This window comes from Nerophis ophidion, linkage group LG13 (genome assembly GCF_033978795.1).
Source record: "Nerophis ophidion isolate RoL-2023_Sa linkage group LG13, RoL_Noph_v1.0, whole genome shotgun sequence".
Classification (NCBI taxonomy): domain Eukaryota; kingdom Metazoa; phylum Chordata; class Actinopteri; order Syngnathiformes; family Syngnathidae; genus Nerophis; species Nerophis ophidion.
The window spans coordinates 30,338,877-30,352,119 of record NC_084623.1 but is presented as its reverse complement, the minus strand read 5'-3'; the positions used below and the strand labels follow the sequence as shown (position 1 = coordinate 30,352,119).

At 41.1% G+C, this 13,243-nt stretch overlaps 1 protein-coding gene across 3 annotated transcripts in view; it reads right to left on the bottom strand.

Annotated features, from left to right (window-relative positions):
• Positions 1 to 13,243, bottom strand: part of fat3a (FAT atypical cadherin 3a) — a 315,772-nt gene that overhangs the window by 165,811 nt on the left and 136,718 nt on the right. For all 3 annotated transcript variants that reach the window (XM_061918747.1, XM_061918748.1, XM_061918749.1), the window contains exon 3: positions 1,654 to 4,980. In XM_061918747.1, coding sequence (XP_061774731.1) covers positions 1,654 to 4,963 — 3,310 coding nt within the window. In that variant the 5' untranslated portion in view covers positions 4,964 to 4,980. The remainder of the gene's footprint in view (positions 1 to 1,653; positions 4,981 to 13,243) is intronic.

Here is a 13,243-nt window from a genome sequence, read left to right as displayed (position 1 = left end):
TTCCGTTTATATTTACATCTAACACAATTTCCCAACTCATATGGAAACAGGGTTTGTAAAATGGGTAAAATACCAATACAGTATTTGTGATCCATTTTTTATGAAATTTTGTCTGTGTTAGATGAACGATGTCACAATGCAATTTGTTAGATGTTGCCGATTGTCGACGACCAGTCGAACGTAAGGCATTTTTTAAAGAGAAATCAACAGATGGTGATATGTTGTAGTGTATACTGATCGGTTAGAAGGTTTCTGTAACGTCACTTAGATGTGATCTGGCAATAATACCAAAATATTCCAGAGTCAATTAAAAAGTACTTATGAAAAAAAAAAGTGTGTTTTTTTTAAAGTGAACAAAATAAAGGTATTTGCGGCTTTTTCAACTCAAAAAAGGTCAAACTGAAGTTTGAGGTCCTTGGCTCAGGCACGCAGCGCCAAGAGGACCTCTTTAACTAAAAGGGGAAGCAAATAGTCGTAACAAAACTTCTGTATGTGGATCTGCGGAAGGTTCAGTACCTTTATAAAAGGAAAGTTACACCTCAGGGAGTGCGGTGTCCAATGTCCAGCAAGTCCCACCGAGACCTCAGCATATAGAAACTTCCGGCCAATACTATTAGTAAAATATTCTTGTGTGCAGACAAATATACTTTATACAATAAGACATGTGGGAGGCCAAAACATAGACAGCTGTATTTAGACACATTAGTCTCACCAAGGCAGCACGTTGCTACAGGGGTTAGTGTGTCTGTCTCACAATACAAAGGTCCTGAAAAGTCCTGGGTTCAATCCCGGGCTCGGGATCTTTCTGTGTGGAGTTTGCATGTCCTCCCCGTGACTGTGTGGGTTCCCTGCGGGTACTCCGGCTTCCTCCCACCTTCAAAGACATGCACCTGGGGATAAGTTGATTGGCAACACTAAATTGGCCCTAGTGTGTGAATGTGAGTGTGAATGTTGTCTGTCTATTTGTGTTGGCCCAGTGATGAGGTGGCGACTTGTTCAGGGTGTACGACGCCTTCCGCCCCATAGTAGCTGAGATAGGCACCAGTGCCCTCCGTGACCCCAAAGGGAATAAGTGGTAGAAATGGATGGATGGATGGATGGATGGATGGATAGTCTCACCAGGAAGAAGCGACTGCTCTGAGAAAGTCTGAAGTGACAGCCAAAACAATGACTTACCCCTCACTCTATCAAAACTACTGTATTTGTCTGTACACAAGAATATTTCTCTAATATTTACAGCACACAATATGAACGCATCCTTGTAAAACACATGCTGTACACAGAGCCCTCAGCAGGTAATAACTCGCCTCTCTCGGATGGATTTAAGGGTCCGAAGATTCGACTGCAAGGTTGATCGCGAATCAGACTCCAACAAATCGAATCATCCAATTTTCAACCTTTTGAACACAGCCTTAGTTTAAATCCTGTGCTTTTCGAGGTTAATGTTACAATGAACAGGCAAAACACTGATACATTCATAAAATCAAAAGTTGATACAATGTTATCGAAAAAAATCATAACTTTTGTAAACTTTCTGTAAAAAGCAGCAGCAAATTCAGGCATTTTTGGCAGTCACAAAAAAAGACAGCGAAATCTTAGGGGGACTGTAAATTTCATCAAACAAATGACTACACAATTTCAAACATGACCAACCTGTTTCTTCATCAATGGCAAATCGTCCTAGCCCACTCCCATCACGAATGGAGTATTGAATAGCTCCATCCCTGCCATCATCTTCATCATTCGCGCTGACTTGTAGGAGGGTAGATCCAATACGTGCGTTCTCTTTAATTAATCCTGACAAGGCAAACTGGGAAAAGTATGGCGCATAGAGGTTTTCATTCACATCCAAGACCTCTACTTCGACAAAAGTGACAGAGAGAAGAGATACTGGTTTTCCTTTGTCTTTGGCCCTGACTGTAAGGTTGTAGAACTGCTGTGTCTCATAATCCAACTCCCTGGTCAAACGAACAGCTCCACTTGCTTTGTCGATCTCAAACCATCCATTGTAGTCATTGGCTAAAGAATAGCGGACCTGGCCACCCAAACCCAAATCCGGATCTTGGGTTTCCAACCAGGCCACAACAGTTCCAATTGGGAGATCCTCTAGAGCCCTGGCTTTGTAGACACTTGGTATAAAGAGTGGAGGACAGTCATTCACATCTTCCAATATGACTTGTAATGAGGATACAGAAAATCTCTTTTTCCCTTTCTCTGCCTTGTCTCGAGCTTCAATCTTTAAATTGAAAGAAGAGGCAAACTCCCTGTCGAGTTGACCTGCAACATATACTATGCCATTAGTAGAGTTGATACCAAATAGGGTTGTGCTGGTCAAAAAAGAGTATGTCAGTTCTCCATTGAGTCCAAGATCTTTGTCAGTGGCCTCCACTTGAATGACATCTGTCCCTATGGCAGTGTTTTCAGGTATTGATATTTTATAACCACCTTCTTGCAAAAACTGTGGTGTATTATCATTTGCATCCAAGATGAAGACAGTAAGCAAATGCCAAGCAGACTTCTGTGGCAAGCCAAGATCAAAGATAGTTATATTGAGAAGATAACGATCTTTTTTTTCTCTGTCCAGGGGAAGGAAGACAACAATAAGACCAGTCTCCATGTCTATTTTAAAACAGCTGTCAATATTCCCATCTGAAATAGAGTAAATAATCTGGCCATTGAAACCTGTGTCACCATCGTAGGCATTTACCTGGAAAACACTCGAGCCGAGCTTTAGATCTTCAGCGACATAGATATTAGTGGGAAAAGATCTCTCAAATTGCGGTATTTGCCGGTTGACGGAAAAAAGGTCAATAAATCCGTCCTCTATTTTGGGCTTAGTGCTTGTTTTTGACTTCTTGAGTAACTTTTCAGCCAATTTTTGAGCTACTCTTGTTTCTTTGCAATCAAAATCTTTTGGGAAAGATTTTCCACTGACAAGAGAAATATTTACAAACATGGGTTCAGAAAAATTCTCGCCATCTGTAGCAGTTATTTTGAGACTGAAAACACCGTTCTTTGGAGTGGCTGTAGCCAGGGGGCGTCGCAATGTAAGGATCCCTGAATCAGGGTTAAGGTCAAAGTACCCCCATTCGTTCCCTGAAATAATCTTGTATTTTACTAGATCTAATTCATCGATATCAATAGCAGACATCGTGGTAATCACTTCATCCACTGGAAAATCTGTGGAGATTACACCCCGACATGCTACCTTCTCAAACAAGGGCTTGTTGTCGTTTACATTCTCCAGGTGAATAGTTACATTCACTTCACTCTCTCGTCTATAAGGTGAGCCCCAGTCAGATGCTCTGACAACAAACACAAAGGTCTCGGAAGATGATTCAAAGTCCAACTTTTTTGTGGTGCTGATAATACCAGAAAATTGATTGATTTTGAATGGTAACAACATAAGACTGGAAATACTATAGGTTATGTATCCGTTTTCTCCTTCATCTATATCCTTCGCAGACAGGGTTAATACGGTAGTCCCAACTGGTACACTTTCATTGACAAAAACCTCATAAGAAGACTGAGTAAACGTTGGTGTGTTGTCATTGGCATCAACAATAGACACCTGCACTTTCACTTTCAACTCACTATCTATTTCCAAAACCTCAAGGTTAAAGATACTCTGTGTAACCTTGGTGAACCAGGCATGAGTGGATATGACACCTGTTAATGAATTTATTTGAAATAATTTTGAATCTGCAGAAGGTGACAAGATATATTCTGCATCATCTGGCTCTGGTTTGATTTTTACAGCACGTACAATTGTGCCTGGTGGTGCGATTTCACTCAGACTAACATCATAAATCTCTTGCTCAAACTTTACATCCAATTTCGGTTGGTGTTCAACTGCAACGTAGACAACCTTGACCGCAGAAAACTTTGCTGGGTTTCCTCTATCTTTGGCTTGCAAAGTGAGGTTACAGCCATAAGGGTAAGTCTCCCAGTTTACTGTCTCCGAGGCCTTAATAGCAAACTCCCTTTCATTAGATCTTTCGATGAAAAACTGGTGAGAGGGATCTCCACCAACAATGACCACTGAGTCTATATACCCATTTAAACCTTCATCTTGATCTTCAACAGTAACAATGGCAAACACTGAGTTTCTTTCAAGCCCTGAGGGGTGGTGTTCGATCACATTTATGAGTGGTGCATGCAAATTTATGCGTTCAATGTGGACAAAGAGTTTGGCCGTGCTGCTGACTCCATTATTTCCATAAAGCTTCATGCCTCGGTCCACTGCCAGTATTTCTAAGTCATACCGGTTATGCTCCTCAACATTAAGCTTTCCACTGAGCGAAACGACTCCACTAGTTGGATGCACTGCAAACAGCTCAACTTTTTCTTTGAAAAAATAGTAAAATTCCCCATTGGAGCCAGTGTCTGCATCTGTAGCAGTAACTTGTGCTATGCTAGTTCTGAGAGGAGTGCTTTCTGATATGGTCACTGAGTATGTGGTCGGGGAAAAAAGAGGCCGCAGGTCATTCATGTCCAAGACTTGGATGCTGATTTTAGTCCAGGTCTCCATGACCCCGTCTCCCTTAATGGAGGCTTTGACTGTCAAAACATAGTTGTCCTGGATTTCTCTGTTTAGTATGGCAGCATTGCCACCTTTAGTTCTTACGCGCAAAAAGCAGAAGTCGCCCAGCACATACTCCTCAGCTTTGAAAAAACCCTCATCATCTCCTGATGTGATTCTGTAGCGAATCTCCCAGGAGCGCAGGGCCAGGTGAATGCCCATTTTAGTTTTACTGCTGGCATAGGTGCGAGCAGCCGAGTTCTCATAGACAGTGGCATGGTACACAGGCTGAGTAAAGCCAAAATGAGGTGAATTCAGAGTGGTCCCTTGGATGTTCTGGGCACAGCAGGCTGGTGGGTTGAAGAGAAACAACAGCAGCAGCAAGACAAGGCCGAGCAGAGGGGCACGCATGCCTGCCCACTGGCCCATATTCAAATCCATCCCATCGTCAGTCCATCCTGAAAGAGAAAAATTAAAATGGGTGAGAAGGATATACAACATCAAAAGAAAGAACCGCAAAGTCAAAATTTGACTTTTCGGTTATGTACTGTATTGGACAAGTAATTATCTAGCAAAAGGAAAACATCCTTTAATCGTCTCACAGAGGGAACTAGCTTTTTCTCTTCAGATTTCTGGATTTTGAAGGAATGGCAACACAGAACAATTAGGGGTGATTGTGTGACTTACTCATGGGCACCTTTATGGTATTCGCACAGTAAAAAAATGGCTCAGTGTTCTGAAACCAAAATAACTTCCGACATTATTCAAACAAGGACCTTTAATTGTAAGGTTTAGAAAACCGAAGGCGGTTTGAGACGGAACAAAATAATTACACGACTCGAAAGATAAGTGTACCATCACAAAAACCAACCGGAAAGAAAATAACTGCCATGGGCAACATGGTGGAAAGATTTATCACATTTCTATTCTAACCAATTTACAAAAATGTTAATAAAATGAACATCAACCCCCTCAAAACATGTAAAATCTCCAGAGGAAAACTAAATACTAGGGGAGTGGGAAAAAATAGATTTGAATACGAATCGCGATTCTCACGTTGTGCGATTCAGAATCGATTCTCATTTTTAATAAAAACATTTGTTTATTTATTTATTTATTTATGCTTTTTTTATCAATCCAACAAAACAATACACAGCAATACCATAACAATGCAATCCAATTCCAAAACCAAACCTGACCCAGCAACACTCAGAACTGCAATAAACAGAGCAATTGAGGAGACACAAACACAACACAGAACAAACCAAAAGTAGTGAAACAAAAATGAATATTATCAACAACAGTATCAATATTAGTTATAATTTCAGCATAAAAGTGATTAAAAATCCCTCATTGACATTACCATTAGACATTTATAAAAAAAAAAGAAAAGAAAAACAACAATAATGTCACAGTGGCTTACACTTGCATCTCATCTCATAAGCTTGACAATACACTGTGTCCAATATTTTCACAAAGATAAAATAAGTTATGTTTTTGGTTCGTTTAATAGTTAAAACAAATGTACATTATTGCAATCAGTTGATAAAACATTGTCCTTTACAAAATCTACTACTCTGCTAGCATGTCAGCATACTGGGGTAGATGCTGCTGAAAACCTATGTATTGAATGAATACAGAAACGTTTTGAATCGGAAAAATATCGTTTTTGAATCGAGAATCGCGTTGAATTGAAAAAAAATCGATATATAATCGAATTGCGACCCCAAGAATCGATATTGAATCGAATCGTGGGACACCCAAAGATTCGCAGCCCTACTAAATACCATGGTTTTAGAACAGAAATCAAATTAATGTAATTAGAGCATGTTCTTTTTTAAATGCAGTCACAAATATGTGCAAATCTGGTCTTTGGAAGACAAGCTTTATGCAGTAAATGTCTAATGTTCAATTCAAGGAAAGCCACACTGGTCTGCAACTCGATGACTTGGCACTTTTCACCACAAACAAATGGGGCAGGGCAAGAAAGAATTCATATAATAACATACTACTAAAGTATGCAGGTTAAATTCTAGGCCACACAAAGTTCCTTGCTTTCATACGAGCAATACATTTTTGTATTGCACAAGAGAAAACCAAAAATGTTTTTTGTCTGTATGTACAAAAAACACTGCAGTGGAAACAATGTAAGCCAACATTTTAAATATTTTTTTGCCCCCAGTCATTCAGGAAAAAACACATCAAATCTACTGGAGTAAAAAAACAAAGAACCCTACAATTTTCATCCGACCTTAAACTGTCATTATAATATCAACTCCAGTTAGTGAAGAGGCTGTGTGGAGGTGGTGAAACTTTCTACAAGAAGTGTCTTGAAGCAGTTTTAGTAGGTCAAACCATCTTTCTTCCAAAAAATAGGAAGAGGGAGGCAGTTTTAATATGCATCAACACTGAACAAAACATCTAAAACATCTTTACCATCTGCTTGATTGGTTAGGTTCACAATCTTCCCTAACAGTTTATTGAAAAGACACCACTTGTGCAGGACATAAAAAAGACTAAATTAATGAAACATTAAGTTAAATAAAAGGACAGAGTACAAAGGCAAAACAATAGCACCTCGTTGTGACAAAACATCAGCAACAAGAAAAACATAATCAACTTTAAAATGTGAAAGAAAATTAGGTATTTTCCTCCTGTCAGTCCCTTTAGGATTTTGTGTTGTTGAGATTGCACCAATTGACGCATATTCAACCACTCTCTGCAAATTGAATGCGGCCTCAAAACGTTGTCCAATCCCTGCAATTTCCCCGCACATTTAGCACATCCGCAGCATTCCTTGCATCACTTAAACGCAACGTAACTGTCAAACCAATCAGATGTCTCCCTGCGTGTCGACCCACGTTTTCACTTCCTTGTATGATACGTTAAGAATGGCCATGCCCACACAAACACGAATATTTAAAATAATTTTTATTTGGGGTTAAAACGATCGCCATACACACGATATATAGTTTCAATACAGTGTCTGTATACACCAGGGGGGTCAAACATATGGCCTGCGAGCGTGAACAGGTTTAATCTGGCCCGCGGCTCGCAAAATGAATTGCTAACTTTGAAAATGGGCTGCAATTTTTTAATGAAAGAAACTGCTGTACTAAATTTGTCCACTGGATGTCACAGTAGCAATTCCAGTGTAACCCACATCACATGGTTTAAAGATGACGTGTCAGCTGACTTAAAGTGCCCTGTGGATTGGCTACTTCAATCAGCTGCTCCTGTTGTGGCTGGTGGCAGATTAATGCTGTCGCGACGCATAACACCTTTTTGTAATGTAAATTATCCACTTAACATATAAAATAACTAAACAGTAAGATATAAAGACCACAAAGACCATCATCTGCGTAGTTACAATTCCGTGCAGCAGGCACAATTTGTTGACGGCACGGTGTGCACTCTGAACTCCATTGTAAAAATGTGTGTTTCTACATTTGTTGTTTGTTCTATTTTATGCTTAAATTCCCCATGTTAACATTGGTCAAGTTTGTATTTATATCACCTTTTATTCCGCTCTTATGGTGTCATTTTGAGAATAGTTTTGATTGTAATATTTGTAATATAATTGTAATGTTTGAACGATGATAAATTCATGGGTTATGGCAGTTATGGCTTGAGGAAACACCTGCTTTTCTAAACACGTCTTCAATGGTGAACTGCCAACATTAGAATGCTAAACAGGAAGTGCTTAAAGTTTAATGGCTTTGTAAATATACTGGGACAAAGAGTAATATCAGAAGACCTGTCGTGGACCACACACACGGACAAAGTGTTGAAAAAGGCACGGCAGCATCTGTACTTCCTCAGGAGACTGAGGAAGTTTAAGCTAAACCACAAGCTCCTCAGAAACTTCTACTCATGCACAACAGAGAGTGTGGAAACATCACCTCCTGGTATGGGAATACCACCGCACACGACCGCAACAGACTGCAGAGAGTGGCCAGATCAGCCGAGCGCACCATCGGAGGTGTGCTCCTAACCATCTCCAACATCTACACCCCGCGGTGCAGATCCAAGGCCAAGAGGATTGTGAGGGACTCTAGCCACCCAAGCAACTGCCTTTTCTGACGGCTGCAGTCAGGCAAACGCTACCGGAGTCTCATGGCCAACACGGAGAGACTCAGGAGGAGCTTCTATCCGCAAGCCATCAGACTGCTCAACAGCACCGCTGATTAACACTTATCACAATTGCACAAAACCACACGCACAAGAATCACTTTACTTACCACTGTAATTACTGGACTACAATACTCTTCATTCAATAACTGTAAGTAATGTAAAAAATAATGTAAAAACACGTTACTTACCACTGTAATTACCAGACTACAATACTCTTCATTTAAGGATTGTAAATAATGTAAAAATAATGTAAAAACAAGAGTATAAAGAAGTCATACTGTTCCAATACTTTTGTTCATACTACTGTCACTACTCAACTGCCAAAGAACTGTAGACACCTTAATATTTGTTGCTTCTTATACAGTACATACTGTATATACTGTTATACTATTTGATCTTGCACTGGTACTGTATTTGACTACTGTACTTTTACTTCTACTGATACTTCTACCATAACTATTGTGACTTATTGTGCAACATAATTGTCTTGTAATTAATGTACATCAGAGCTATTAAATTTGTTGTATTTTTTTGTATTTAGTGTATTCGATTCTGCAACTAGTGCTTGGGTCCCACTGTACGCAATATCTGAAGAGCATGAAAAAAAGCATTTCACTGTGGTGTAGTCTACATGTGACTAATAAACTTGAACCTTGAACCTTGAGTGAGTTCATTGTGTTCCTCAAGGTGTTAAGAAACTGCAGCAATTTTTCTCCTCATAATTTTAAACTAACTTGAAGTGTTTTCCCAATGGGATCATTTGTAATATGTACATTTTCAGAATGTGCTTGCTCTATTTTTGGCCAAAGTAAGACAAAGAAAACAATTTGGAAGTTGTCTTTATTTTTTCATTATTTTTGTATATTCAAAAATATTGTTCTACCTGCTGTTATCAACCTAATATTATACTACTGGGTAGCGTTATTGTCATATTTGTATCAAATTGCCCACCTTGTTTGCGTGTGGACAAGAGGCCAAAACACATAGAAAAGTATGCTTTAATTTACTCATTTAAAACTCATCATCTCTTCTCTGAGCTGCCACCTTATCGTGGTAGAGGAGTTTGCGTGTCCTAATCATTCTAGGAGCAATGTTGTCCGGTGGAATCTATGCCCCCTGGCAGGGTCTCCCAAGACAAAACAGGTCCTAGATGAGAGACCAGACGAAGAGCAGCTCAAAGACCTCTATGAAAAGTCAGATTCATAACCAGGCCCAGAGGTGGGGCCCCCTGGGTCAGGCCCAGCCGGGCACAGCCTGAAAATGTAACGTGGGTCACCCCTCCAAAGGGCTCACCGCTCATAGGAATAGAAGTCGGGTGCCTTGTGAGCTGGGCGGCGGCCGAAGGCAGGGCCCTTGACAGTCTGATCCTCGGCTACAGAGGCTAACTTTTGGGACGTGTAACCTCACCTTGATGGGGGGGGGGGGGAGGAGCCTGAGCTGGTGCGCGACTCACGTCGATGCAAAGCAAGGGCTCGGGAACCAGTCTACTCAAAATGGGCTGGACTCTCTTCCACTCTGGCGTTGCAAGCAGTGAGAGGCGACAGGCTGCAGTGGCATATGTTGTTGTAGACGAAAGGGTAGCCTGTTGTGTGTGCTTATGCACCAAACACCAGCTCAGAGTACCCTCCCTTTTTGGATTTTTTCGGGTGGGAGTACTAGAGAGTGCTCCCTCAGGTGATTCCATTGTTCTGCTGGGTGACTTCAACGCTAACCTTAGCAACGACAGTGAAACCTAGAGAGGAATGATTGGGAATAACGTCCGCCAAGACCTGAACCCGATTGGTGTTTTGTTATTGGATCTTTGTGCTCGTCACAGACTGTTCAAACATGTGGATGGTGACGGAGATAGATATCTACATATATCCATATTCAAGAGTTATTTTTATTCTTTCCACAACATATTTGAAAACAGCAAATTGGTGTGCATGTTTAGACCTTGGGCCTGGAATGTAGCTGGCAACCATAACACCCTTCTTATCTCAAATGTCCCAGGTTTAGAAGGAGAATAGACATGTGGATTCGCTCTAGAGTGGAGGGGGGCGAGCGAAATAGGGAAAAAGGGCCAGACTTCCGTAGTATGGCCAGATCAACTTGGGCGATGCGATTTAAAGGTGTTGTGCATAGATTGATCTCCCAAAGCTTTGAAATAAAAAGTCAAAATAATTAGTCTGTCTGGGATTCATTTAAAACCAGTTTATGTTGTCATCAAAAGAACTTGGGGTGACCATGAGCTTAAAATTCCCTCTGAGGAAGACCTAGTCGGAACGCAACAGTGGCCATAAGTGCACCCTAGGATGCAGTTTGATGATTGACTTTGTAGTTGTGTCTTTAGATTTGCGGTCTCATGGTTTAGACACTCCGGTGGAGAGAGCTTTCTACCAATCACCACCAGGTGGTGAGTTGGCTTTGATGGTGGGGGAGGATGTCGGTCAGACCTGGCAGGCCCAAACGCATTGCCAGGGTCTGCTAGGAACCTCTGGCAGAGTGTCTCATCGGAGAGAGTTTCAATTTCCACCTCCGGAAGAACTTTGAACATGTCACGAGGGAGGCGCTGGATATTGAACCCCAGTAAGCCATGTTCCGTATCTTTACTGTCAAGGTGGGTGATCGGAGCTGTGGCCGCAAGGTGGTTGGTGCCTGTCGTGGCGGTAATCCCACAACTTGCTGGTGAACACCAGCAGGGAGGAATGCTGTTAAGCTGAAGAAGGAGTCCTGTCGCTTCTTTTTGGCTTATGGGACGCCTGAGGGGGCGGACAGGTACCGACAGGCCATACGGTGCGCGGCTTTGGCGGTAGCAGAGGCAACAAATTGGACATGGGAGGAGTTCAGCGACGCCATAGAAAATGACTTCCGGACGGCTTTGAAGCGATTCTGGACCACCATCCTCTGCCTCAGGAGGTGGAAGCAGTGCACTGTCAACACTGTACATCATGGGGATGGTGAGCTGCTGACCTCGACTCAGGACGTTATGGATCGGTGGAGGGAATACTTCGCAGACCTTCTCAACCTCACATACACGTCTTCCTATGAGGAATCAGTGCCTGAGGAATCGGTAGTAGGCCCTTCTTCTGCTGGGGCTGAGGTTACCGAGGTAGTTGAAAAAACTCCTCGATGGCAGGGCCCAGTGTTCCTTAAAGCTCTGGATGCTGTAGGAGTGTTTTGGTTAACAACACTCTGCAGCATTGTGTGGACAACTGGGGCGGTGCCTATGGTGCCTATGGATTGGCAGGTATGGTTCCTCTCTTTAAACTCTAAATTTACAGGACGATCTACGTTCCCATCCTCACTTATGGTCATAAGCTTTGGGTTATGATTGAAAGGACAAGATCACGGGTACAAGCGGCCAAAATTAACTTCCTCCGTCGGTGGGCGGGGCTCTCCCACATAATTATTTTTGAGGGAGCTTGGTCATTCGGAGCCAAATGAGGTGGTTGAGGCAACTGGTCAAGATGCCCCCCGGACACCTCTCTGGTCCCAGAACATGTTGGGGAGACTATGTTGCGGGTAAAATATGTGCAATGTCTTGGAACATAAACTACATTTTATGATCGATTTCCAACTTTTAAAACATGCTCGTATGTGTACAAGAATGTCTGCAACTTGTAGATAAAATAAAGCAAAAAATCATTATAATATTAGTTATAATAGAATTTGACCGCCTTTGGTTTATACAGTTTTATTCACAAACTATGCAGCATCTGTGTAAATTTCGTCACGTGTGAACATACCAAAATATGGAGCACACTGTTGTTTATGATATGTATTAAATATATACGCTCAGTCTAAAATGTAGACTTTATGAATAAAGAATATATTGAAAAAAACTTTAATAGGCATATGTACACAAAAAGTATCTCACAAAGTGAATACGCCCTTTAACCATTTTTACTACGGTACATTCTTTAGGTATGAGGCTTTGATATACTTTAGAGTAGTCCATGACTTAGCTGCTGATTTATCATTTTTAGATTTTTTTGAATTCGTCTTCTCAACAAAAGCAGACGTAAACTCCATGTAATGCTTAGGAAAACATTTTGTAACATTTAGAGCAGTGGTCCCCAACCACCGGGCTCGATTGGTACCGGGCCACAGAATAATGTTTTTTTTTTTTTTTTAATTAAAAAAAATACAAAATAAAAAAAATTTATTAAATCAACATAAAAAACACAAGATACACTTACAATTAGTGCACCAACCCAAAAAACCTCCCATTTTCATGACAAAAACCTCCCTTTTTCATGACAAATAAAATAAAATAATAATAAAATAAAATAAACCCCAAACGAGTCCTTTTTGTATTGTCCTATGTTTTGATCATGTTTTGGACTCTGCCGATCCCGTTTGCACACACTTTTTTGTTTTGTATTGTCACCATGACAACTTAATTACGCCTCCGACACGAACTCACTTCGCACAGCTGTTTTGAATTATTTGTGTTGTATTTAAGACCACCTGCTACCTCAGTTTCCTCCTGGTTGGTTCGTTCGCTCAATGCGACAATTACGTGAGTTATCTTTCCTCCTTGTATGTACTCTGCTAAGTTTTAGCTTAGCATTGCGCGCTCGGCTTGCGCTATTATCTGGACTT